The sequence below is a fragment of the Mauremys reevesii genome, linkage group 2 (assembly GCF_016161935.1).
Source record: "Mauremys reevesii isolate NIE-2019 linkage group 2, ASM1616193v1, whole genome shotgun sequence".
NCBI lineage: Eukaryota > Metazoa > Chordata > Testudines > Geoemydidae > Mauremys > Mauremys reevesii.
The window spans coordinates 250,669,982-250,697,681 of NC_052624.1; the positions used below are offsets into that span (position 1 = coordinate 250,669,982).

General features: G+C 49.4%; 1 protein-coding gene and 1 long non-coding RNA gene across 5 annotated transcripts in view; one reads left to right on the forward strand and one right to left on the reverse strand.

Moving 5' to 3' along the window:
- Positions 1 to 1,074: 1,074 nt before the first annotated feature.
- The window catches only part of LOC120397531, a 37,515-nt gene continuing 10,889 nt past the window's right edge, over positions 1,075 to 27,700 (forward strand). The window contains exons 1-3 of the long non-coding RNA XR_005593846.1: positions 1,075 to 1,189; positions 2,912 to 3,126; positions 25,275 to 25,370. This is a non-coding gene — a long non-coding RNA (uncharacterized LOC120397531). The remainder of the gene's footprint in view (positions 1,190 to 2,911; positions 3,127 to 25,274; positions 25,371 to 27,700) is intronic.
- YWHAZ (tyrosine 3-monooxygenase/tryptophan 5-monooxygenase activation protein zeta) overlaps positions 26,484 to 27,700 on the reverse strand; it is a 30,921-nt gene continuing 29,704 nt past the window's right edge. For all 4 annotated transcript variants that reach the window (XM_039523495.1, XM_039523494.1, XM_039523496.1 and 1 more), the window contains one exon: positions 26,484 to 27,544. Coding sequence is in view for 3 of the 4 variants with exons in the window: in XM_039523494.1 (XP_039379428.1) it covers positions 27,485 to 27,544 (60 nt within the window). In the remaining variant the exon portion in view is untranslated. The remainder of the gene's footprint in view (positions 27,545 to 27,700) is intronic.

The window sequence follows — 27,700 nt, forward strand, 5'->3', positions numbered from 1 at the left end:
TCCATTGTCTCTGTTTCAAGATCCAGGGAGTTTCCTGCAAGTGCAGCCTCCATTTCCCAGCGTGATCACTAAGGCCTGGTCTACACTACAAGTTTATGTCGAATTTAGCAGCGTTAAATCGAATTAACCCTGCATCCGTCCACACAATGAAGCCATTTTTGTTGACATAAAGGGCTCTTAATATCAATATCTGTACTCCTCCCCGATGAGCGGAGTAGCGCTGAAATCGACATTGCCATTTCAAATTAGGGTTAGTGTCGCTGCAATTCGACGGTATTGGCCTCCGGGAGCTATCCCACAGTGCACCATTGTGACCACTCTGGACAGCAATCTGAACTCAGATGCACTGGCCAGGTAGGTGGGAAAAGCCTCGTGAACTTTTGAATGTTATTTCCTGTTTGCCCAGCGTGGAAAGCTGATCAGCACGGGTGACCATGCAGTCCCAGAATCAAAAAAGAGCTCCAGCATGGACCATACGGGAGATACTGAATCTGATCTCTGTATGGGGAGATGAATCTGTTCTATCAGAACTCCGTTCCAAAAGACGAAATGCCAAAACATTTGAAAAAATCTCCAAGGCCATGATGGACAGAGGCCACAACAAGGACTCAACACAGTGCTGCGTGACACTTAAGACACTGAGACAAGTGTACCAGAAAGCCAAAGAATCAAATGGACGCTCACGGAGGGAGAGGTGACTGACGACTATAGCTATCCCACAGTTCCTGCACTCTCCGAAAACCATTTGAATTCTGGGTTGAGCTCCCAATGCCTGAAGGGTCAAAAACATTGTCACGGGTGGTTCAGGGTATATGTCGTCAGCTCCCCCGTAAAAGCAAAGGGAAAAAAAATCATTTCTCGCCTTTTTTCACTGTCACCGTTTGTCTACTGGATGCTGCTGGCAGACACGGTGCTGCAGCGTTACACAGCAGCATCCCTTTGCCTTGCCTTGCCTTGCCTTGCGGATGGCAGACAGTGCCATCTTACCTTTAGATACGGATTATGACAACAGTGAGGTGGGACAATGGGTGTGTCAGGCCTGATGTGGGTTATGGCATAGTGTGCCCTCAGCCAGTTGGCAGTGAACAGCTTCCTGGGTCACAAATTCTACCATTCAGGCCTCACCAGTTGGAGCAACCCAAGAATGGGCATATGCAGAGGATACTCGAAGAAGAATATCTTATCAACGGTTTGTTATAATATTTTACAACACCATAAAGGAGGCCTGATAAGACTTTATTTTTAAAAATTAGACAACAAAAGAGCACAGGTTCTCTCTGCAGGCCACCTTTAAAGATCCCACAGCACTCTTTGCAAGTTTCCTGGTCAATTTCCACTTTTTCATTACATTCTTCCTGATTGAAATCCCCATGAAGTTTCAAATAGATATATTATTTTTTCATTTCATTTCAATAGCCCTCATCATATAGTGTTGCTTATGCACTTTTTAGCAGCTGCTAGACCCCAGAGGTGGATGCATTTCAGTGATGGATGAACCTATTCCCACTTTGGTATAGTTTGTGAAGTACTTTTAGGCCCTTCAAGATACCAGGGGCTTGGATAAATATATTATTACAGTTACCCTAATTAAAGTGTTCAGAATGGTTGTCTTAGAAGCAGTATGGTGTAATCTACTGTGTGCTTTGAGGTTTCATGCTGGCTGCCTAACTTCCCTATCATTCTCAGCATGTTTGCTGATTTCCTGCTTGTTATATTCTTGGTTGTAACCCTTCCCTTACTCACCTCTTCAGCTATTTCAAAGAATAAGTGTTTGTATATTTATTGTCAAAGAATGCATCTTCCAGCATGCATAGTTCTACACACTCATTTTCTAACCCTTAAAAATAAACTTTGTTTCCACATCATACACACTTAAATCATGTTGTAATTACTTGACCCACTGCTAAATCTTCCATTCTGTCTGGTTGGGCTTTAACATGCAATTCCAAGTCCGTCAAGCTAGCACAGCAAAAAATTGATCTTACACACAATTCTTTACTCAAAAATAATATTTTTCTGGCTTGAAGTTCATTGGAGGCCATAAGTGCACTGAAACCTTTCACCCAGGGTAGATCAGGACTCAAGTGCCAGCAATGCTAGAAATAGACTTGCCCCAAGACAGTTAGATCACCTATTGCCAATATTAGCTGCTGTAGATAATACTCCCACCCTTTGCTCTCCTATAACGAACATGGGGACCACTGTCTTTCTCTCAAGTGTGTGATCCTCTCACCCTCTAGTGGCTGTAACCTAGAGAACAAATAGCTCTAATGGTTTTCTGTGAATTTTTTCGTGTGCTCAATTGCATTTCTCTTAATTAAAGTCACATATATGTGTTTCTGAACAATTAAGCATACGCTCCAGGCTCAAACTATAACAAGAGTTGAATCCTTAGTGCTGAAGTGTTCACATTAGTACAAATGCACTTTTCATTATCTTTTAGTGCTGGTGAAATTTCTCCTCCAGCCACCAAGGAATTAAGTTTTCTTTTCATTTAGAAACATACTAGGCCAACCACCAGGGCCGGCTCCAGACCCCAGCGCGCCAAGCGCGCGCGTGGGGCGGCATTTTAACAGGAGGGCGGCAGGCGGGTCCGGCGGACCTTCCGCAGTCATGCCTGCGGGAGGTCCAACGGAGTCGCGGGACGACCGGACCTCCCGCAGGCATGACTGCGGCGGGTGCGCTGGTCCCGCGGCTCGTGTGGACCTCCCGCAGGCATGCCTGCGGATGCTCCACCGGAGCCGCGGGACCAGCGGCACGTCTGCGGGAGGTCCCGCCGAGGCGCGGGACCGGCGCCCGGCAGCGCAAGCGGCGCAGCGCGCCACCCTGCTTGGGGCGGCGGAATTCGTAGAGCCGCCCCTGCCAACCACAGATTGTACAACTGAATTTTAACACGTTTCAACAATTACAGGAGTACCCTTGGGTCTGAAACAGAGTTTCTATAAGCATATTCCAAGTTTTAGTTTGAAGATGATGATGAGGAGGAGGTTGAAGATAGCTCACAGCAAGCAAGCGGAGAAACTGTTTTCCCTGACAGCCAGGAATTGTTTTTCACCCTGGATCTAGTCCCCTCCCAACCCACCGAAGGCGGGCTCCCGGCCCTAGAAGGCAGAGAAGGGACCTCTGGTGAGTGTACCTTTGTAAATATTGTACAGGGTTTAAAAGCAAGTGTGTTTAATGATTAATTTGCCCTGAAGACTTGGGATGCACTCGCAGCCAGTACAGCTACTGGAAAAGTCTGTTAACGTGTATGGGGATGGAGCGTAAATCCTCCAGGGACATGTCCTGGAAAAAGCCCTTGAAAAAGGTTTCTGGGGAGGGCAGCCTTCTTCTGTCCTCTATTACCATGCCAGGCCAGTAGCACATAGTCTGGAATCATTGCATAATAAAGCATGGCAGCATGAGCCATGGCATTAAGGGGTAGGCTGGGTCCCCTAGGATAACTATAAGGATTTCAACATCCCCAATGGTTATTTTCTGGTCTGGAAAGTAAGTCCCTTTCTCCAGCTGTTCAAACAGACCAGAGTTCCTGAAGATGTGAGCGTCATGTACCTTTTCCAGCCATCCCACATTGATGTTGGTGAAACGTCCCTTGTGATCCACCAGTGCTTGCAGCACCATTGAAAAGGACCCCTTTTGGTTTATGTACTGGCTGCCTTGGTGGTCCGGTGCCAAGATAGGGATATGCGTTCTGTCTATCGCCCCGCTGCAGCCATCCACTATAACCTGCACATTTCTCAGAGTCACTACCCTTGATAGCAGCAGCTCAGTGATTGCATTGGCTACTTGGATCACAGCAGCCCCCACAGTAGATTTGCCTACTCCAAATTGATTCCCGACTGACTGGTAGCTGTCTGGCATTGCAAGCTTCCAGAGGGCTATTGCCACTCGCTTCTCAACTGTGAGGGCTGCTCTCATCTTGGTATTCTTGTGCTTCAGGGCAGGGGAAAGCAAGTCACAAAGTTCCATGGAAGTGCCCTTATGCATGCGAAAGTTTCACAGCCACTGTGAATCATCCCAGACCTGCAACACTATGCAGTCTCACCAGTCTGTGCTTGTTTCCTGGGCCCAGAATCAGCGTTCCATGGCATGAGCCTGCCCCATTGCTACCAGGATGGCCAAATTGCCAGGGCCCGCACTTTGAGAGAAGTCTGTGTCCATGTCCTCATCACTGCACTGCCGTCGCCTCCTCACCTGCTTTTGCAGGTTCTGGTGCTGCATACACTGCAGGATAATGTGCATGGTGTTTACAGTGCTCATAACTGCCACGGCGATCTGAGCGGGCTCCATGCTTGCTGTGGTATGGCATCTGTGCGGAAAAAAGGCGCAAAACGATTCTCAGCAATTGCTCTCACTGAGGGGCGACTGGCGACATGGCTTACAGGGTTGGCTTACTCTACTGTTCCTGCAGTCTCCGCTGCCCATTGGAATTCTGGATTGCACGCCCAGTGCCTGATGGGGCAAAAATATTGTCGCGGGTGGTTCTGGGTATATGTCGTCAGTCTCCCTCCCCCCCCCCCCCCATGAAAGCAATGGCAAAAAATCGTTTCTTGCCTTTTTTCCTGGGTTACCTATGCAGACGACATACCACGGCAAGCATGGAGCCTGCTCAGCTCAGTGTCACTGTATGTCTCCTGGGTGCTGCTGGCAGATGCAGTACTGCAGCGCTACACAGCAGCATCCCCTTGCCTTGTTCTGTGGACGGCAGACAGTACAATACGATTGCTAGCCATCGTCGTCGTCCCGTGAGTGCTCCTGGTCGACCTTGGTTATGTTGGTCGGGGGCGCCTGGGCAGACATGGGTGCCCTGACCAGCCTTGGTGAGGTCGGTCGGGGGCGTATGGACAAAAATGGGAATGACTCCAGGTCATTCTTTTCTTTCAGTTTTTCTCATGGAGATTCAGTCCTGCCTGGAATATCATGCCAGCTGGAGGCTTCTGCCTCAGGCTGCTCTCCAGGTTGGCAGCACCGTGCGGATGCGCCTACCCCTTGCTCCCATGACTCATGAAGCCTGGACAGTAGTAAGGAGCAGTTCAGCTATAGGCTGAGCAAGTGCAGAATGGTGGTTCACTCTACTTCCCTGTAAGCTAACCACCCTTCCCTTCCCTCCCCCCTTTGATCTCTGCTTGCAGAGGCAATAAAGTCAGTGTTGTTTCAAATTCATGCATTCTTTATTAATTCATCACACAAATGGGGGGATAACTGCCAAGGTAGCCTGGGAGGGTTGGGGAAGGAGGGAAGCACAGGGGTGGAGTAGTTGTAGGGGGCCCCTCCTAGAATGGCATGCAGCTCATCATAGAAGCGGGACATCTGGGGCTTTGACCCGGAGCGGCCGTTTGCCTCTCTGGTTCTTTGGTAGGCTTGCCTGATATTCCAGGCAGGACTGAATCTCCATTAGACGAAACTTAAAGAAGGGAATGACCTGGAGTCACTCCCATTTATGTCTAGGCGCCCCTGACCGACCTCACCAAGGCCAGCCAAGAGCACCCATGTCTGCCCAGGAGCTCCCGACCAACCTAGGAACTAGGAGACAGTAGCAGACAGTACAATACAGCTGCTAACCATCTTTGCTAACTTGCAAAGGCAAGGAACTGTTGCTGTGTAGCACTGCAGTACCACGTCTGCCAGCAGCACCCAGGAGACGTACAGTGACAGTGAGCTGAGCGGGCTCCATGCTTGCCGTGGTATGTCGTCCTCACAGGTAACCCACGAAAAAAGGTGAGAAACAATTTTTTGCCGTTGCTTTCATGGAGGGAGTGGGGGGGCTGACATGTACCCAGAACCACCCGCGACAATGTTTTTGCCCCATCAGGCACTGGAGCTCAACCCAGAATTCCAATGGACGGCAGAGACTGCGGGAATTGTTGGATAGCTACCCACAGTGCACCGCTCTGAAAGTCGATGCTAGCCTCTGTACTGCGGACGCACCCCGCCGACTTAATGCGCTTAGTGTGGTCATACACAATTGACTATCAAATCGATTTCTAAAAAAATCGACTTGTATTAAATCCACCTAATTTCATAGTGTAGCTATACCCTGAGAAACAGAAAATGGCCAGTAAAAGAAACAAGAAGAAGAGAGTGCAAGGTGAGATGATATGGGGGGGAGAAAGGGATAGTAGAATGGGAAGGAAAGAGGCAGAGAGAAGCAGCAGAAGGGCAATGGGAGGAGGATGTATTGTGCAGCATAACTGCACTCTGGGCCAATGATATGTCAAAGACTTTAAGTGGAAAAAGTCTCATTTACGAAAAGGGGTTGCTGGAACTTTATAGGCAATACTACCTATCTACTTAGACAAGATTCTCCAGTTCCTTTTGGCAGTGGGAGCTGGAATTAAACATACTAGTGCTAAAACATTTAGCATTAGCAGCAAGGCAGCTTAACTGCCCAGTCCCAAAAGGTTAAACTTCAATGAGTCTCTTAAAAAGACAGTTACTTACCTTTGTAACTGTTGTTCTTCGAGATGTGTTGCTCATATTCATTCCAATTAGGTGTGCGCGCACCGCGTGCACGTTCGTCGGAACATTTTTACCCTAGCAACACTCGGTGGGTCGGCTGGGCGCCCCCTGGAGTGGCGCCGCTATGGCACCGGATATATACCCCTGCTGACCCATCCACCCCTCAGTTCCTTCTTGCCGGCTACTCCGACAGTGGGGAAGGAGGGCGGGTTTGGAATGGATATGAGCAACACATCTCGAAGAACAACAGTTACAACGGTGAGTAACCGTCTTTTCTTCTTCGAGTGCTTGCTCATATCGATTCCAATTAGGTGATTCCCAAGCCTTACCTAGGCGGTGGGGTCAGAATGAGATGTTGCAGAATGCAAAACTGCTGCGCCAAAGGCTGCATCATCTCTGGACTGTTGAACCAGAGCATAATGTGAAGCAAAGGTGTGGACCGAAGACCAGGTAGCTGCACGACATATCTCCTGGATAGGTACAAAAGCCAGGAAGGCGGCAGATGAAGCCTGAGCCCTGGTAGAATGTGCGGTGAGGTGGCTCACTATCAGAGTACATGAGCCAAGTCGTAACAAGTACGGATACATGCCGTTACCCATGACGAGATTCTCTGGGATGAGACAGGTAGACCCTTCATTCGGTCTGCCACTGCGACAAAGAGCTGGGGCGTTTTACGAAATGATTTTATCCGCTCGATATAAAAAGCGAGCACTCTACGGACGACCAGGGAGTGCAATTGTTGCTCCCGTCATGATGAGTGTGGCTTTGGGAAGAAGACCGGAAAAGACGGTTACTCACCGTTGTAACTGTTCTTCGAGATGTGTTGCTCATATCCATTCCAGTTAGGTGTGTGCGCGCCGCGTGCACGCTCGTCAGAAGATTTTTACCTTAGCAACACTCGGTAGGTTGGCTGGGCGCCCCCTGGAGTGGCGCCGCTATAGCGCCAGATATATACCCCTGCCGACCCATCCGCCCCTCAGTTCCTTCTTGCCGGCTACTCCGACAGTGGGGAAGGAGGGCGGGTCTGGAATGGATATGAGCAACACATCTCGAAGAACAACAGTTACAACGGTGAGTAACCGTCTTTTCTTCTTAGAGTGATTGCTCATATGCATTCCAGTTAGGTGATTCCCAAGGCTTACCTAGGCAGTGGGGTTGAAGTGAGACGTGGCAGAATGCAAGACTGCTGAGCCGAAGACTGCATTGTCTCTGGATTGTTGGACCAATGCGTAGTGTGAAGCAAAGGTGTGAATTGATGACCAGGTAGTCGCCCGACATATTTCCTGGATGGGGACATGAGCCAGGAAGGCGGCAGAAGAGGCCTGCGCTCTTGTAGAATGGGCAGTGATGTGGCTAGCAGGAACGTGAGCCAGTTCATAGCACGATCTGATGCAGGATGTCACCCAAGATGAGATTCTCTGGGAAGCGACCGGCATGCCCTTCATGCGGTCTGCTACCGCTACAAATAGTTGAGGCGAATGCCGAAAGGGTCTCGTTCTCTCTACATAAAAAGCGAGAGCCCTACGGACATCCAAAGTATGTAGCTGTTATTCCCGGTGCGATAAGTGCGGCTTCGGGAAGAAAACTGGAAGGAAGATGTCCTGATTGACATGGAAAGTAGACACCACCTTAGGGAGGATGGAGGGGTGTGGCCGCAGTTGCACTTTGTCCTTATGGAAGACCGTATAAGGGGGATGAGCCGTTAAGGCACGAAGCTCGGAGACTCGCCTCGCTGAGGTGATAGCGACGAGGAAGGCCATCTTCCAGGAAAGGTATAGCAGGGAACAGGTGGCCATAGGCTCGAAGGGGGCCCCCATAAGCTTGGTCAACACAAGGTTTAAGTCCCAGGTAGGGGTTGGGCGTCGGACCTGCGGGTACAGCCGTTCCAGTCCCTTAAGGAACCTGGAAACCATAGGGTGGGAAAAAATAGAATGGCCACTTTCGCCTGGGTGGAAGGCAGAAATAGCCGCCAGGTGCACCTTTAAAGAAGAGACCACCAGGCCCTGCTCCTTCAGGGATCAGAGGTAATCTAGGACAGTAGGGATAGATACCAGTCCGGGGACCAAGTTGTTCTGATCACACCAGTGTGAGAAACGCTTCCACTTGGTGAGATAAGTCATTCTAGTGGAAGGCTTCCTGCTTCCCAAAAGAACCTGCTGCACCGAGGTGGAGCAACGTAACTCAGCTTGGTTCAACCACATAGGAGCCATGCTGTGAGATGAAGGGACTGCAGGTCCGGGTGGTGAAGCCTGCCGAAGTCCTGCATTATGAGGTTTGGCCACAGTGGCAGGGAAATCAGATCCGCCATTGAGAGGTCGAACAGCAGGGTGTACCAATGCTGCCTCGGCCATGCTGGAGCAATGAGGATGAGGTTGGTTCTGTCCCTCTGGAGCTTGAGCAGCACTCTGTGAATGAGGGGAAATGGCAGAAAGGCATAGAACAGGTGCCTCGTCCACGGGAGGAGAAACGCATCTGAAAGGGAGCCCAGGGAGCATCCCTGGTAGGAGCAGAACATGTGGCATTTCCTGTTCTCTCTGGAGGCAAAGAGGTCTACGCGGGGAAAGCCCCACCTCCGGAAAACGGAATGGACGACGTCGGGACGGATCGACCACTCGTGAGACAGGAATGACCTGCTGAGACGATCTGCCAGAGTGTTCTGTACTCCTGGGAGAAAAGACGCTACTAAATGAATAGAGTGGGCTATGCAAAAGTCCCACAGGCGAATGGCTTCTTGGCAAAGTAGGGAGGAACGCGCCCCGCCCTGTTTGTTTATGTAGAACATTGTTGTTGTGTTGTCCGTGAACACGGATACACAGCGGCCTTGTAGATGGACTCAAAACGCCTGGCACACTAGGCGGACTGCCCTCAGCTCCCTCACGTTGATATGCAAGGCCAGCTCCTGCGGTAACCAGAGGCCTTGAGTGTGTAGGTTCCGGAGATGGGCACCCCAACCCAGAGATGATGCGTCCATAGTCAGCGCCACTGAGGGTTGGGGAGGGTGGAACAGTACCCCTGCGCAGACTACCGCGGGGTCCAACCACCAAGTGAGGGAGTCGAGGATTGGCCTGGGGATCATGACCACTGAGTCTATATTGTCCCTGTGTGGGCGGTATAGTGAAGCGAGCCATGTTTGGAAGTGCTGAAGCCGCAGTCTGGTGTACATGGTCACAAAGGTGCATGATGCCATGTGACCTAAGAGGCCGAGGCAGATGCACACCGACGTTGTTGGGTAGGATTGGAAACTTCGAATGATCGAAGACACTGCCTGAAAGCGTGTCAGAGGGAGGCAGGCCCTGGACAGATTGGAGTCCAGAACTGCTCCAATAAAGTCGGTCCTCTGCGTTGGAGTCAGAGTAGACTTTTCGACGTTGACCATGAGGCCTAGCCTCCTGAAGAGGCCTTTGACTACACGAAGGTGCTGGGATACTTGCAGCTGGGAAGTCCCTCGAATGAGCCAATCGTCGAGGTATGGGTAGACGTATATTCAACGACGGCGGAGGGCGGCAGCGACTACGGCCATGCATTTGGTAAAGAGTCTCGGGGCAGTAGAAAGGCCGAAGGGAAGCACCGTGAACTGGTAGTGCTGTTGGTTGACCACAAAGCGCAGATACCATCTGTGCGGCGGGTAAATGGCAATATGGAAGTACGCGTCCTTCATATCGAGGGCGGCATACCAGTCTCCCGGATCCAGGGATGGGACGAGAAGCTAGGGTTGTGGAGGTCAGCGAAGCCGCTCTCCACAGTTCCAACGACCATCACGGGCGGTAAGAAGGAACTGAGGGGCGGATGGGTCAGCAGGGGTATATATCTGGCGCTATAGCGGCGCCACTCCAGGGGGCGCCCAGCCGACCCACCGAGTGTTGCTAGGGTAAAAATCTTCCGACGAGCGTGCACGCGGCGCGCACACACCTAACTGGAATGCATATGAGCAATCACTTGAAGAAGAAGGAAGATATCCTGGTTGACATGAAATGCCGAAACCACTATAGGGAGGAATGCCGGGTGTGGCCGTTACTGCACCTTGTCCTTGTGGAACACAGTATATGGTGGGTGCACCATTAGAGCACGAAGCTCGGAAACTCGTCTGGCCGATGTAATGGCTATGAGAAAAGCTGTCTTCCAGGACAGGTATAGCAACGAGCATGTTGCCAACGGCTCAAATGGGGGAGACATAAGCCTGGTTAGAACCAGGTTGAGGTCCCATGTTGGGGTGGGGCGTCGTACTTGTGGGTATAGGCGCTCCAGGCCCTTGAGAAATCTAGAGACCATAGGGTGTGAGAACACGGAGCGGCCACTCTCCCCTGGATGGAAGGTAGAGATGACCGCCAAGTGCACCCTCAATGATGATACCGCCAGGCCCTGCTGTTTGAGAAACAAGAGGTAGTCCAAGATGGTAGGGATCGAGGCCTCAGTGGGGGTAACACTGTGTGTCCCGCACCAGCAGGAGAAACGCTTCCATTTGGCCAGATACGTTGACCGGGTGGAAGGCTTCCTGCTACCCAGGAGTACTTGCTGTACTGAGGCAGAGCAACGCAGCTCTGACTGGTTCAGCCATGCAGCAGCCACGCCTTGAGGTGGAGGGCCTGCAGGTCTGGGTGGCGAAGTCTGCCGTGGTCCTGCATTATGAGGTCTGGGTGGAGTGGCAGGGTAATCGGGCTGGCTAGTGACAGGTCGAGCAGCGTGGTGTACCAGTGCTGCCTGGGCCACGCTGGAGCGATCAAGATTAGGTGCGCTCTGTCCCAGCGGAGTTTTAGCAGGACCTTGTGAACCAGCGGGAACGGCGGGAAGGCATAAAGCAGCTGGTTCGTCCACGGCATCAGGAATGCGTCCGAGATTGACCCCAGTGAGAGGCCTTGGAAGGAGCAGAACATCTGGCATTTCCTGTTCTCGCGGGAAGCAAACAGGTCTATGTGGGGAAATCCCCACCTCTGGAAAACCGAATGAATAACATCCGGGCGTATCGACCACTCGTGGTAGAGGAATGACCTGCTCAGTCGATCCGCCAGAGTGTTCTGAACTCCTGGGAGAAAGGACGCTACCAGGTCTATCGAGTGGGCTATACAAAAGTCCCAGAGTCTGATGGTCTCCTGACAAAGGAGGGGGAAGATCGAGTCCCTCCCTGTTTGTTTATATAGTACATGGCGGTTGTGTTGTCCATAAACACTGAGACACCGCGGCCTTGTAAATGTTGCAGGAACGCCTGGCACGCTAGGCGGACTGCTCTCAGTTCTCGGACATTTATGTGTAGCGTCAGCTCCTGAGGTGACCAGAGGCCTTGCGTACGAAGGCTTCCGAGGTGCGCGCCCCAGCCGAGAGAAGACGCGTCCGTCGTCAGGGACACTGAGGGCTGAGGCGGATGGACCGTTAGCCCTGCACACACAAGGGAGGGAGTCAGCCACCAGTCTAGAGAGCCTAGAGTGCTCGGGGGAATGGTGACTATTGTGTCTATTGAGTCCCTGCTCGGGCGGTATACCGAGTTGAGCCAAGTTTGTAACGGACAGAGGCAGAGCCTGGCATGCTTGGTTACGAACGTGCATACAGCTATGTGACCCAAGAGACCGAGACAAGTGCGAACCGAGGTCGTCGGGAAATTCTGCAGACCGCGGATGATTGTTGCCATTGCTTGAAACCGCGGCTGTGGTAAGCAGGCCCTGGCTAGATTGGAGTCTAGGGTCGCTCCTATGAAGCTGTTGTGACCTGCACAGGATGCGCCATGTTCGTCTTCCTTCCACAGGATAGGAGCGACTTTGTCTGTACAAAGGGCAAGCTGATCTCCATATTGGAAGAGAAGATTCAAGGTCTGGAGAAACGAATATCAACCCTGCGTTCCATAAAAGAAAATGAGGATTTCCTGGATAGACGTCAGGATCAGCTTCAGCGGGCACAATGTTCTGAAGATTCAGAGCAGGCTACGCAGAGGGGACAGAAGGCCAGTGAGGATAATTGGCGGCATGTGACTTCCAAGAGGAAAGAGTACCAGAAATGTCCATGTACCAGTAACACAGATGCAGGTGAGCAACCGTTTTCATGTTCTCTCCGCAGGTACTAGTGCAGAGGGTGGAGTGGATGATACATCTGAGGGAACAGAGCAGAAGGAGACTCCACTGATTGGAAGGCATGAGATGCACCGTCCTAGGGATGGGGGTTCCACGACCACCACTCCCAAGAGGAGGAGGAGGGTGGTGGTGGTCGGGGACTCTCTCCTCAGGGGGACTGAGTCATCTATCTGCCGCCCTGACCAGGAAAACCGAGAGGTGTGCTGCTTGCCAGGGGCTAGGATTCACGATCTGACGGAGAGACTGCCGAGACTCATCAAGCCCTCAGATCGCTACCCCTTCCTGCTTCTCCATGTGGGCACCAATGATACTGCCAAGAATCAGGGGCGGCTCTACAAAGTAGGCTGCCCCAAGCAGCGCGGAGCGCTGCGCCGCCCTTCCCCAGTCCCGCGGCGGGTCCCCTGTTCCCGCGGCTCCGGCATCCTGGGGAGGGCGTCATTTGGCTCCGGTGGAGCTCCCGCCGGCATGCCTGCGGCAGGTCCACCGGAGCCCGGGACGAGCGGTGCTGCCGCAGGCATGCCTGCGGGAGCTCAACCGGGGCCGCGGGCAGTCGGGACCCGCCGCAGGCATGACTGCGGCAGGTCCGGTCGTCCCGGGCTCCGGTGGACCTGCCGCAGGCATGCCGGCGGGAGCTCCACCGGAGCCAAATGACGCCCTCCCCAGGATGCCGCCCCAAGCAGGCGCTTGGCCCGCTGGTGCCTAGAGCCGCCCCTGCCAAGAATGACCTTGAGCGTATCACTGCAGACTACGTGGCTCTGGGAAGAAGGATAAAGGAGTTTGAGGCACAAGTGGTGTTCTCGTCTATCCTCCCTGTGGCAGGAAAAGGCCAGGGTAGAGACCGTTGAATCGTGGAAATCAATGAATGGCTACGCAGATGGTGTCGGAGAGAAGGGTTTGGATTCTTTGACCATGGGATGGTCTTCCAAGAAGAAGGATTGCTAGGCAGAGACGGGCTCCACCTCACGAAGAGAGGGAAGAGCATCTTTGCAAGCAGGCTGGCTAACCTAGTGAGGAGGGCTTTAAACTAGGTTCACCGGGGGAAGGAGACCAAAGCCCCGAGGTAAGTGGGGAAGTGGGATATTGGGAGAAAGCACAAGTAGGTGAGTGCAAGAGGGGAGGGCTCCAGCCCCATACTGGGACACTAGGACGATCAGTGAGTTATCTTACATGCCTATACACAAATGCAAGAAGCCTGGGGAACAAGCAGGGAGAATTAGAAGTCCTGGCACAGTCAAGGAATTATGATATAATTGGAATAACAGAGACTTGGTGGGATAACTCACATGATTGGAGTACTGTCATGGATGGATATAAACTGTTCAGGAAGGATAGGCAGGGCAGAAAAGGTGGGGGAGTTGCGTTGTATGTGAGAGAGCAGTATGACTGCTCAGAGCTCCAGTATGAAACTGCAGAAAAACCTGAGAGACTCTGGATTAAATTTAGAAGTATGAACAACAAGGGTGATGTCGTGGTGGGAGTCTGCTACAGACCACCAGACCAGGGGGATGAGGTGGACGAGGCTTTCTTCCAGCAACTAACAGAAGTTGCTAGATCACAGGCCCTGGTTCTCATGGGTGACTTTAATCACCCTGATATCTGCTGGGAGAGCAATACATCAGTGCACAGACAATCCAGGAAGTTTCTGGAAAGTGTAGGGGACAATTTCCTGGTGCAAGTGCTGGAGGAACCAACTAGGGGAAAAGCTCTTCTTGACCTGCTGCTCATAAACAGGGAAGAAATAGTAGAGGAAGCAATAGTGGATGGGAACCTGGGAGGCAGTGACCATGAGATGGTAGAGTTCAGGATCCTGATACAAGGAAGAAAGGAGAGCAGTAGAACAGAGACCCTGGACTTCAGAAAAGCAGACTTCGACTCCCTCAGGGAACTGATGGGCAAGGTCCCCTGGGAGAATAACATGACGGGGAAAGGAGTCGAGGAAAGCTGGCTGTATTTTAAAGAATCCTTATTGAGGTTGCAGAAACAAACCATCCCGATGTGTAGGAAGAAAAGTAAATATGGCAGGTGACCAGCTTGGCTTAACAGTGAAATCCTTGCTCTTCTTAAACACAAAAAAACAGCTTACAAGAAGTGGAAGATTGGACAAATAACCAGGGAGGAGTATAAAAGTATTGCTCAGGCATGCAGGAGTGAAATTAGGAAGGCCAAATCACACTTGGAGTTGCAGCTAGCTGGAGATGTTAGGAGTAACAAGAAGGGTTTCTTCAGGTATGTTAGCAACAAGAAGAAAGTCAAGGAAAGTGTGGGCCCCTTGCTGAATGAGGGAGGGAACCTAGTGACAGAGGATGTGGAGAAAGCTAGCGCTCAATGCTTTTTTTGCCTCTGTCTTCACAGACAAGGTCAGCTCCCAGACAGCTGCACTCTGCAGCACGGTATGGGGAGGAGGTGACCAGCTCTCTGTGGAGAAAGAAGTAGTTCGGGACTATTTAGAAAAGCTGGACGAGCACAAGTCCATGGGGCCGGATGCGCTGCATCCGAGGGTGCTAAAGGAGTTGGCCGATGAGATTGCAGAGCCATTGGCCATTATCTTTGAAAAATCATGGCGATCGGGGGAGGTCCCGGATGACTGGAAAAAAGCTAATGTAGTGCCCATCTTTAAAAAAGGGAAGAAGGAAGATCCAGGGAACTACAGGCCAGTCAGTCTCACTTCAGTCCCTGGAAAAATCATGGAACAGGTCCTCAAGGAATCAATTCTGAGCCACTTAAAGAAGGGGAAAGTGATCAGGAACAGTCAGCATGGATTCACCAAGGGCAAGTATGCCTGACTAACCTAATTGCCTTCTATGATGAGATAACCGGCTCTGTGGATGAGGGGAAAGCAGTGGATGTGCTATTTCTGGACTTTAGCAAAGCTTTTGATACAGTCTCCCACAGTATTCTTGCCAGCAAGTTAAAGAAGTATGGGCTGGATGAATGGATGGTAAGGTGGATAGAAAACTGGCTAGATGGTCGGGCTCAATGGGTAGTGATCAATGGTTCCATGTCTAGTTGGCAGCCGGTATCAAGTGGAGTGCCCCAAGGGTCGTTGCTGGGGCCGGTTTTGTTCAATATCTTCATTAACGATCTGGAGGATGGTGTGGACTGCACCCTTAGCAAGTTTGCAGATGACACTAAACTGGGAGGAGTGGTTGATATGCTGGAGGGTAGGGATAGGATACAGAGGAACCTAGACAAATTAGAGGATTGGGCCAAAAGAGATATGATGAGGTTCAACAAGGACAAGTGCAGAGTCCTGCACTTAGGATGGAAGAATCCCATGCACTGCTACAGACTAGGGACCGAATGGCTGGGCAGCAGTTCTGCAGAAAAGGACCTAGGGGTTATGGTGGATGAAAAGCTGGATATGAGTCAACAGTGTGCCCTTGTTGCCAAGAAGGCTAATGGTATTTTGGGTTGTATAAGTAGGGGCATTTCCAGCAGATCGAGGGATGTGATCATTCCCCTCTATTCAGCACTGGTGAGGCCTCATCTGGAGTACTGTGTCCAGTTTTGGGCCCCACACTACACGAAGGATGTGGATAAATTGGAGAGAGTCCAGCGGAGGGCAACAAAAATAATTAGGGGGCTGGAGCACATGACTTATGAGGAGAGGCTGAGGGAACTGGGATTGTTTAGTCTGCAGAAGAGAAGAATGAGGGGGGGATTTGATAGCTGCTTTCAACTACCTGAAAGGGGGGTCCAAAGAGGATGGATCTAGACTGTTCTCAGTGGTAGAAGATGACAGAACAAGGAGTAATGGTCTCAGGTTGCAGAGGGGGAGGTTTAGGTTGGACATTAGGAAAAAAAATTTCACTAGTAGGGTGGTGAAGCACTGGAATGGGTTACCTAGGGAGGTGGTGGAATCTCCTTCCTTAGAGGTTTTTAAGGTCAGGCTTGACAAAGCCCTGGCTGGGATGATTTAGTTGGGTTTGATCCTGCTTTGAGCAGGGGGTTGGACTAGATGACCTCCTGAGGTCCCTTCCAACCCTGAGATTCTAAGTCTAACCTCTGTGTGGGAACCAGAGAGGACTTCTCCATGTTGATCATCCGGCCTAGACGAGTGAATAGATCCTTGATGATGCCCACATGCTGGGTAACTTGTCTCTCGGAGGTCCCCCGGATAAGCCAATCGTCCAGATACGGAAACACGTGTATCCGACGTCGGCAGAGACATGCGGCGACCACAGCCATGCACTTCGTGAATACCCTTGGGGCTGTGGAAAGTCCGAAGGGTAGGACTGTGAACTGAACTGGAAGTACTGATGGCCGGCTACAAAGTGGAGCTACCTCCTGTGCGGAGGAAAAATGGCGATATGAAAATATGTGTCCTTCATATCGAGGGCGGCATACCAGTCTCCAGGATCCAAGGAGGGGATAATGGTCCCCAGGGATACCATACGGAATTTCAACTTTACCATAAACTGGTTGAGTCCTCGCAGGTCTAGGATGGGTCTGAGACCACCCTTCGACTTGGGGATTAGGAAATAATGGGATTAAAACCCCTTGCCCTTTTCATTCTTTGGCACCTCCTTTATAGCCCCCATGGTGAGGAGCGACCGCACCTCCTGCAAGAGGAATTGCTCATGAGAGGGGCCCCTGAAGAGGGACGGGGTGGGAGGGTGGGGTTGAAACAAATTGGAGGTGGTATCCATATTCCACCGTGCGTAGGACCCAGAGATCTGAAGTCAACTGGGACCATGCAGAGAGGAAGTAGGAGAGACGGTTGGAAAAGGGAGTAGAAGGATCCTGGTCTGTAACTGGTACGCTGTCCTCGGGCGCACCTTCAAAAGTTAGATTTCGGTCCCGCTGGTGGTTTCGAGGGACCTTGATTTTGGCCCCTTTGGGGTCCTGACTGGCGTCTACGCCCACCTCGTCTGTGCCGTCTGTCAAAGTCCTGTCTATGTCTAGGCACAAATTATGGGCAGGGAGGTTGGGGGTGGAAGGGTCTGCGTTGGGTCACTGGCGTGTGCATGCCTAGAGAACGCATTATGACCCTATTGTCCTTCAGGCTTTGCAGCCTAGTGTCAGTCTTCTCCGAGAAGAAGCCTTTACTATTGAACAGCAAGTCCTGGATGGTGTACTGCAGCTCGGGCGGGAGGTTGGAAACCTGAAGTCATGAGATACACCTCATGGCAACACCTGAGGTCAGAGTCCTGGCTGCTGAGTCGGCTGCATCGAGCGAGGCTTAGAGGGAAGTTCTGGCCACCTTTTTTCCTTCCTCCAAGAAGGCTGCGAACTCCTGGCAGGAATCCTGAGGGAGTAGTTCTGTAAATTTCCCCACCTCCGCCCATGTGTTGTAACTATAGTGGCCGAGGAGGGCTTGTTGATTCACCACCCAGAGCTGTAAGGCACCTGCCGAGTACACTTTACGGCCTAGCAGGTCCATTCGCTTAGCCTCCTTCGATTTTGGGGCTGCAGCCTGCTGGCCATGGCGTTCCCTCTCATTAACTGACTGAACAACCAGTGAGCAGGAAGGAGGATGGACATACAAATATTCGTACCCCTTAGAGGGCACCATATATTTACGCTCGACTCCCCTGGCCGTAGGTAGGATGGAGGTCGGCGATTGCCATATAGTGTTGGCATTGGCCTGGATGGTGCGAATAAATGGTAGGGCCACTCTGGTGGGAGCATCTGCCGACAGAATGCTCACTACCGGGTCCTCTACCTCTGGGACCTCCTCCACCTGGAGGTTCATGTTGAGTGCTACCCTCCTGAGGAGGTCCTGGTGGGCCCTCAGGTCGATTGGAGGAGGGCCCAAGGGCCCTCCCTGCCACCGCCTCATCTGGAGAAGAGGAAAAGGAGACACCTGGGACGAGAGGGTCCTGCGTGGCGACTTGCTCCTGAGCAACCTCCTGCTCCAGTGGGACCAGGGAGTCCGGTGGGTGGACTGGAGCGTCCTCCGCACCAGTCGGAGGGGGACAGCTGATTGTCGCCTCTGGCACCCAGTGCTCTGATGGTGCCGAGCGGGACGGGAGTACTGGTGCACCTTGGGCCTGGTGGTATGCCCAGGGTGTCCAGAAGGACCAGTGGTGTGGGCCTAGGTCCTGGGCCTGTGCCTCTTGGAAGACCCCTGTGGGCACATCGGACTCGCGGTCCTGCACATAATAGCTGTCTGCGCGGGACGACACTGAAGCGTGCCTGGATGGCCACGGAGGAGCGGAGAGGCCCTGAACAGAGTCCCTGTTGCTAGCTGGCCTTGCACTACTCGGCACCGGAGACCGGTACCGGGAGGTATACCGGTACCGGGAGCGGTGCCGGGAGGTCGACCGGGTCTCGAGGCTTGACATCAGGAGCGGCTACGGGAATCTCGATGCCTGTAGTGGTGCCGGGAGCTGGAGCGGTGCTGAGAATAGCGGGCCGGCGAACGGGATGCCGACTGGGGCCACGAGTGCGACCGGTACCGAAGAGGAGAACGGTGCCGGAACTGCGAGCGGTGACGGGAGCAGGATCGCTGTCAGGACCTGGAACGTCTGCGGGACCGTGATCTTGAACAGTGCCAGTCCGCTGTGCCGACAGAGGGTGGCTGTATCAAGGCCGGCTTGCCTATAGACTGTATCACCTGCACCGGCGGTGCCGGGGGTGGAGGCAGTGCTGACTCTGTCATTGCAATGAGATCCCTCACCGTTGAGAACGTCTCCGGCGTGGACGGGATAGTAAGCTCTACCACGGGTCTAGCTGGGGAGCTGACAGGCATCGGACTCGACGGCCCTTGTGGGACCGGAATCGACGGTGCCGACGTCGTCGGTGCCGCGGCGGGCGCTGGCGCCGGGCGGTCTGACTTGGACGAGCTCTCTTGCTGCGGTGCCAGTGGCACGGAAACAGCAGGAGTCTTAGTCTTTCTCGACCTCGAGGAGAGGGAGCTGCGTCGAGCCGGCCTCGGTGCCGGTTGGTGCCGAGGAGCCTTGGCCGTACCGGTGCGGTCCGGTGCCGAGTAGGTGCTTCTGCTCGTAGATTGACCAGCGCTCGGTGCTGAAGGCGGAGGGGTGAGAGCCACCTCCATGAGTAGCTGCTTTAGCCTAATGTCCCGCTTCTTTTTTGTTCTTGGCTTAAAAGCCTTGCAAATGTGGCACTTAGCTGTCATGTACGATTCCCCGAGGCACTTCAGACAGGAGTCGTGTGGGTCTCCTGTCGGCATCGGCTTGCGGCAGGCCGAGCACGGTTTGAAACCCGGTGAACCAGGCATGGGCCCTGGCACCGGGTGTGGGGAAGGGGCTATTCCCCGACCCCTCTTAACTATATTATACTAAATATACTATAAAGTGATAACTAAGTTGAACTATATAAAAAGTTTTTAACTATATACACAACAAGGAACGAGAGAACGAGTAGCTAGGGAAGTGGAGGTCAGCTAAGCCGTGCTCCACTGTTCCAACGACCGACACAGGCAGCAAGAAGGAACTGAGGGGCGGATGGGTCAGCAGGGGTATATATCCGATGCCATAGCGGCGCCACTCCAGGGGGCGCCCAGCCGACCCACCGAGTGTTGCTAGGGTAAAAATCTTCCAACGAACATGCACGTGGCGTGCGCACACCTAATTGGAATCGATATGAGCAAGCACTCGAAGAAGAAAAAATAGTGACAATTGAGTTTTGCTGTAAGGTTAGACTGGGGGAAGAGAGGGCAGTTCCTCCTTTTCTCTCAAGGGTCTCATTGTGGGTATCTGCAATACAGCCAGAAACCAGGACTCCAGCTCAGAACATGTTTAAATAGTAAAATTTGACACTAAACTATGAATAGTATCATTTCAACGTGACAACTATTTATGTTTACATATTGCCTCCCTCTGCCCCCCCAAGGATACCAAAGCACTTGGCAAACTTGGGACCTGATTTTTTGCAATTTCTTGTATACAAACAGCTGCAGTTGCACTGAAGTCATCCAAAGCTCACCAGTCTGCCTATGAGCAAGAAGTTGCAGGACTGGGGCCCTGGTGGTGGAAGGGGTGGACTAACGACTCTCAGAGGTCTGTTCTGGTGTGGAGTTCTGGTGCCTGGATTCTACAGCAAACTTCCCAACATTTAAAGTAGCTAAAGCAGGATGGGTGGGTCCTGCCCCTGTGCAGGGGTTGGGGGGGGGGGGGGAAGTCAGGGAGGAAGTTGCAGAGCGAGCCTGCCCCGCACTTTTCTTGCGGAGGCAGCTCCTACGGCTCCAGTCCCCTGGGGCTGGCTGAGTGTGGCTGCCTGCTCTAGATGCTGCAACTGAGGTCACAGTGCTGCTCAGGATTGGCCTGTGCACCTCTAGCCAGAGTGGAAAGCCAAGCCCAGCCAGCCCCACAAGACAGAGTTTTTTATGGATCAAAGCAGAACAGACATGTGAAACTGTTGGGAGATCTGCTATACTGATAGATGCCTTTTAAACAAATGCTTTAAATGTACAGAAATCACTTTGCCCATCACTGAAACGTAGCTCCTTCTGGGGTGAAATGCTACAAATTTTAGAGAGCTGTGTAGGGTTACAGGACACGAAACAGATTAGAAGGGGGAAGAATGGAGCCGGGAAATAGTGGAAAAAGAGGAAAACCAAGATGAAAACAAAACAAGATAGGAAGAATGAATGAAAGTCCCTCCCACCAAAAATATCATTTCCTCCCAGGAAGCATTGTGTAGATTGTTAGGCTGTTTCAGGGGGACACAAGTCCACTTAGGCAGGAAAAATGCAAAAAGGTGATCATAGACATAAAAGGGGCAGTAAAAGGGGAGAGGCCTTCCCTGGTATTAAAACGCTTCCAGTGTGACTAGTTTTCAAGCATTTTTTGGCAGGGCTGCAAGGGACTCCTCTCCTCAGACCAGGAATTCAGAATGTAGCATATTTGACTCTGCCCTTGGAATCTCTGCATCTCCCTACCTTTTGCCTGTGAATCCCAGAGAGCAATAAGGTCTGTGCCAGACTACAGCTCTCCATCACTGTTCTAACAGAGGACTTCAGTATAGGGCCTCAGTGGCTGCCAGCTCCCACGCTCTCCAGGAAAGGCTACTTTCACCCACTATGGGCCTGCAATAACTAGGTTTCCCTGACAAGCTTGGCCACCCCAGTCTAAGCAGTTGCACAAGGAACTGAATTCCCAGTTACTATATATATTTATTTTTTAAACAAACAGTTCTATAGAAAAGGCCTATGAAACATTTTCATAAAAGCAGACCCATTTGTCACAGTTCTAGGGAAAGGTTTTGTAAAATGGAATTCCTTGAGGGCCGACACCAAAGGCAGCTGCTTTTGTGTGTTGCATCTCAACCGGAATGTCACACAGCCTTCCTTTTCCAGCTGTTTAGACTCTTGCTGCTTCTCCCTTGGGAACATTATCTGTAAAGTTGCCCGTTTCCCTCTAGTTTTAAATTAGCTATATAGGCACCTAATATAATTGAGTCAAACTTACTTTACGTCTCATTGTCAGGACACTAGACCATGAAGCTGCTGTGACCATTCTGCGCAGTGCAGACCTCCGTAGTCAATCACAGTGTTGTCACCTCCAGTCTAGACTATTATAGTGCTTTCTACTTTGGGCAAACTCTGAAGACCAACAGGCTTCAACTGGTGAAAAACACAATGGTCTGTCTAATGAGTAGGGTAGATTGCTCTGTGCACATACCACTACGGGGCGCAATTCAAAGTATTGATAATGTAAAATGTTGGTGAAAGTCTTGCTTACCTGACATAAGACCTCTTACTTTAGATCCCATCATAGCACACCAGCTGGGAAGGATGCTTTTGCTTTCAGCTGAGCGCATTGAAGTTTGCAGGACTGGAGACAGGATTTCCAGCAGATTCTTCTGAGTTTTGGGACTATGACCCTTTGATAGCCTGCTAGAAGCAGAGTTTGGGGGCCTTCACGTACAGTGCAAGGCATACAGTATCTGGCTTAGTTTAGAATTCTGAATGATTGTTTTCCAGTGATGTAGCAATATGCAATTTGTGCTCCTAAAATACTTCAATAGCACTTAGTTGCTATGGCGATTGACACTCAGCCCATCCACTGCATGGTTCATGACTGGTGGAGCACCTTAAGTTTTACTCATCAAAATCAGCAGTTGCACCTGAGACTTCTTACTGCTTTTCATCTGAGCAGAGGAATAGGGAGAAAGGGTAGGGCAGATGAAAGGTATTTCCTCCATTTCACCTAGTAGAAGGCAAATTTGAAGGCTTTGAGCACTTGCTCAAACAGTACTGCTCTACATCATTTCTACTACTGTTCAAAATATTTTACACTTCCAGCAACTTCCATACAAGAATCTCAAAGTATTTTGCAAAATTAATCTCACATTGAGCATGGTAGGTGAAAACACCTTTTTAGAGAAAACAGCTTAAATGACCAGATTTTCAAAGGGTGTAGGGCACCCCCATCTCTCACTGATATCAGTTGAAGCTGAGAGTGCTGAGCACTTCTGAAAAAATCAGGCCAACTAAGGTCACAGAATAAAAATCTACAAGAGAGCACAGGTCTCCTGATTTCTAACCTTTTGCCATACTAGAACACCACCTTCCCTACTATTCAGAAGCTGGTCATGTTAACCTGAAGGAAATTTGTCACAAGGGACTAAAAATTATTGCAAACAGGGACATGCACCCAACCAGGAGGTGTCAGCTCTCCAGAAGTAATTTTCTCTCACAGTAGCCTCATCTTCCTACGTGGGAGGATCTGAAATCCAAGGCAAGAGGGGCTATGGGGAGATGCCACTGGCTAGCTTAAAGATGAGCTTCTGATAAGCAGGTACTGAGAGCTGATGCAGAAAGGAACTTAACCAGATTCTTTTCCTAGAAGAGAGAGATGCTTTAATGTGCCTATTGCCATTGTAGGAATCTTTCTGTAGCCTGTCAGTCCCAAACTGTAGCTGATGAATGGCCAGTCCAGCCTGTACTATCTTCATTGCAATGTTTCAACTTAATTTAAGCACCTTGCTCCATAATTAACTTTATAATTACTTTATTTAAATTGAGCTGTCCCATCTGTAATTTAAGCATCCTATTAGCTGTACAGCCTTCACCATAACATGTAGTTAACACACCTCTCTTTGTAGACAATTCTCCCCTTTCATTGTCTTCTCCATGCCCAATTGTTTAGGGACCCTTCTTCACCATGTCCCTCTGCATACACAACAGAACATTCAGCTGATGGGATTCTGGATTCCTGGATGCTGTAGCTGCATGGGTTCTGCTTGTAACACAAGCACCCTTGCAAATTACTGTTCTAATTAGGCAATATGCAGTGAAAATAAAAAATTAAATAGCTAAATAAGAAAAGAGCCTTAGATTGGTGTTAGAATTTACTTGCACTAACAGGCAGGAGACTCATTCCATAAAACCAATTAAATTTTTAATTGAGTGCTGTGGAGAACTCTAGCATCAAGAGTTGGGTGGGGTTGGGGATCAAGACTCCAGGATGAGCAATCTGTGCTAAAGGTATTTAGAAAATAGTTTCACATCTAAAAACATTGGATACAATTTCCTATGAATAATGAACTCTTTTATAAAGCTCTTTGAGATCTATGGATGAAAAACATTATATAAAACCAGGAATATTTACACTGTATTTCCTAAATGATAAAATGGTCTCATTCTAAGTTACTTGTAACTAGAATATTAAACAAGAAATTGAAGGACTTACTAGTTTAGCAGCCTACTTACATTTAACAGGGAGTGGCAACTTTCCTTTGAAAGTTCAATGCAGAGTTAGATGAAAAAAATTTAAAACAACTATTTCAAAGTCTAAATTAATTCTATTTGTATATTGGAAAAAAACCAAAACCCATGCAACTCTGATGTTAAATTCTACTGCTTTCACACCATCTTCATCAAAAGTGGATTCCTGCTCAGAAATAGAGTGACCACATACTGCAGATACCTATCCTTGGTTCATTGTTAAGAACGTGGTTTTGAAAGTCCTCTTAATGTATTAGCCACCATCTGCCAGATATCCAAGTGTGTAAACTGAGCTTTCAGGATAGAATTGGGCCCTTTATTTAGTCACGGCGGGAAGCTTAGCCAATTACTGCCTTTTCCTTTAGACAGGTACTTGGTTTTTATACAGTTAGTCATAATGGTACAGAAAAGAATGGAATTGTAATAAGTTCTCTTGGCAGTGATCTTGGGTGATTTGTCAGCTTTTCCTTTTAATAAGGGAACTTGTTCACACTTACTTTCCCCTGCTGTCTATTTGCTCTCATTTGCATTCTCCCACCTTTGTATGATTTTGTTCTGAACCCTAATTAGAAAAAGTAGATTCTTAACCTGTGAGCCTAGATACTCATAACATTTATAAATTTAACATGGAAATTATCCCTCTCCACCCTCTTCCATTAGTTGTGTTTGTTATACTGTTGGGTGTGTGTCTCAGCTATTTCTAGAGATTTCTCAGGGCATTTTGAATTTGCTATTCAGTTGACTAGGATAGAAGACAACAAAGTAATTTGTAAGAGGGAAAGATGGGAAGATACTTCTACATAGACTCTGTCATTTGATAAAATCCAGTGTATTCTGGAAAGTATATGTCTAATCTAGCAACTCAGTTCACTTCATCCTTCAAGATCTCACTGTTTCTACCACAGTGAGGCATCCATTATTTGTGTAAAAAATGCTACAAAAAGTGAATATAAATAGCAAGTTAAGCTGTGCCTAAAGATACAGTACTGTTGAGTTTTCTGTGTAGTGCAGTTTTCATCCCCATTTGATTTTAGTTTTTACCCAGCTTCACTCTAAAATATTTTCATTTACTCTATAATTCCACAGAATGTTAGAAATGAAATTAATGTGGTTTCTGCCCTCAGTGGAACAGCAAATGTGGATCAAGAGGTGCTCCTCCTGTCTCAATTATGTCAAGTTCAGACTGACATCCCTGAGGGTAATGAAGATACTTGCCAGAGGTATGCTGTCAATGCAGCTCTTACAGGGGGCCTATGCTAGGGGAAGGAAGAGAAAGAATTAGACTCCAGATCCTTTCCCAGAATCAAATAGTAAAGTGCTCTGAGGATTCCGAGTAACTGTCAAGACTCTCCAAGGCTCCATTTAAGAGCGAGAACACAAAAGCAAATGGAGGGATTCAATGTGATGGTCAGATTCTGGATCTGCTCCAAAGATCAGTTCTGGTCATGCCCTGGTGTACATGGAATTTTTGGGTCTTGAAGATAGTGTCCCCACTCCCCCAGGTGTTCTCTGTATTGGTTGTACTTTTGTAATACTCTCTTCCATGGCTTTAAATGCCTTTATGGGCGTACCATCTGGACACTCACAAGCCTTCTGCAGCCCCAGCCACAACCTTTTCAAGTGTGTATTATATATTTTAGCATTTACACCTCTACCCCGATATAACGCGGCCCTTAGGAGCCAAAAAAATCTCACCATGTTATAGGTGAGACCACGTTATATCGGGCTAGGGAGAGGAACCGCTCCCCGCCCCAGCTCACCTCTGCCTCCTCCCTGAGCACGCCGCCGCCGCTTCTCCCTCCCTCAGAGGCTTGCTGTGCCAATCAGCTGTTTGGTGCAGCAAGCCTGGGAGGGAGGAGAAGCAGCACTGCGGCGCGCTTGTGGGAGGAGGCAGAGCAGAGGTGAGCTGGGGCAGGAGGGCCCCGGGAAAGGCTGCAGCAAGTAACAGGTGGGTGCAGAGGAACCACTTGCGATAACATGAATTCGGATATAACGAGGTAAAGCAGCCCCATCCCCCAGAGCGCTGCTTTACCGCATTATATCCAAATTTGCGTTATATCGGACTGTATTATAACAGGGTAAAGGTGTATATAGTTTCAGCTTTCAAGATAGTTAAGACGAGCTCTTAATCTTGCTACTTCATTTCCTGTGGAAAGTGAACCAAAATCTGGATGCAGAGAATCATTTAATCAGGGGAAAACTGACATTGGAATAGTGAAGATATTTCACCATGCCTCTTGTTTTAGTGAAGTTTCTCTAGAATCCCTATTGATACTCTTAAAAAAAATTCAGAGCAGGAAGACAGATTTACATGAAAGCTACAGAGAAGGTAGTTGAAAAGTCCATTCATAAAACTTTTATTCCACTTACATCAACTTAATACACATGTTCTTAACAGTTATGCTTGGATTGTTCATGAAAATTTCATAAGACATTAAACAAAGCTAGCCATCATCTCAAGTTATTTCCCTGTTAACTATTTTTACAGCACATGCATGTTAGGCAAGTATCAAAAAAAATCACAAAAGCAAAAAACCTAAAAAAGTTAAATACATGGGTTTTTGTTTTACTGCTGTGCTCAATATACAGTGTAGTTATGGATATCAAGCATTTCATTTTTACTGCATCTTTACTTGTACATTTGTTCTTAGGTTGCCTAAACCATTTAAATACAAATAAAATGTGTAGCAAAAATAATGAAAGCAACAGCAGGTAACTTTACAAATAATGGAATGTGAACCGTTTCTGCCCTTCTCTAGAGAAAGTTGACTGGGTGATCAAAACTATCTTAAGGAACGCTTTTCAGCTGCAATCAAAGATGTACACTTGATTATATATTCCATAGGATTTCACATGCTTGACATGCAATATCCATGGGACATCTGTTTCCCCACAGCCATGGTATGCTTCAGCTTTGAAGTACTCACACTAACTACACCTGTGGCTGCAACTGATTATCCCTTTTTTCCCCCATCATGACAGACCAATACGCAAGCAGTTTTCTTTGCTCAACATAGGAAGTTGTTTAACCCTGGCCACCTTGTGGGAAGCCACAGTGTACCAAAAGTACTATGCCAAACATGTAAAACTTGTATAAAAATTTCACAACCCTATATTGGCCACCTCAGATGAAAACAGATAAATTCCCCAAATGTTAACTGGCTCTATTCCCCTAATATTAAACATAAAACCACATGGGAAATATAGAAATCCAAATAGAAGTAACATAAACCTGTCATAAATCGTAAACAAAAACTATTTGTGGGACAGCATGAATGACAAATGGTCTACTGTGTAAATTTTAGAATGAGGCAGACGAAAGTTGGAAGGCTGGTTAATTCTCCCCTCCTTCTCCTGCTTCAGCTTCATCTCCTTGGGTATCCGATGTCCACAACTGTTTGAGAGAAAATGGAGTAAAGTGTTTGCATTTGCAAGAATGCTGAAAACCCACTCCGATTCTGGTTTCTTCTACTCATAATATTTAGTAAGAGGATATCAGTAGTATTTCTACTTTTCTTCAAGGGGTAAGCTCTTCCCACCTTGAATGGTA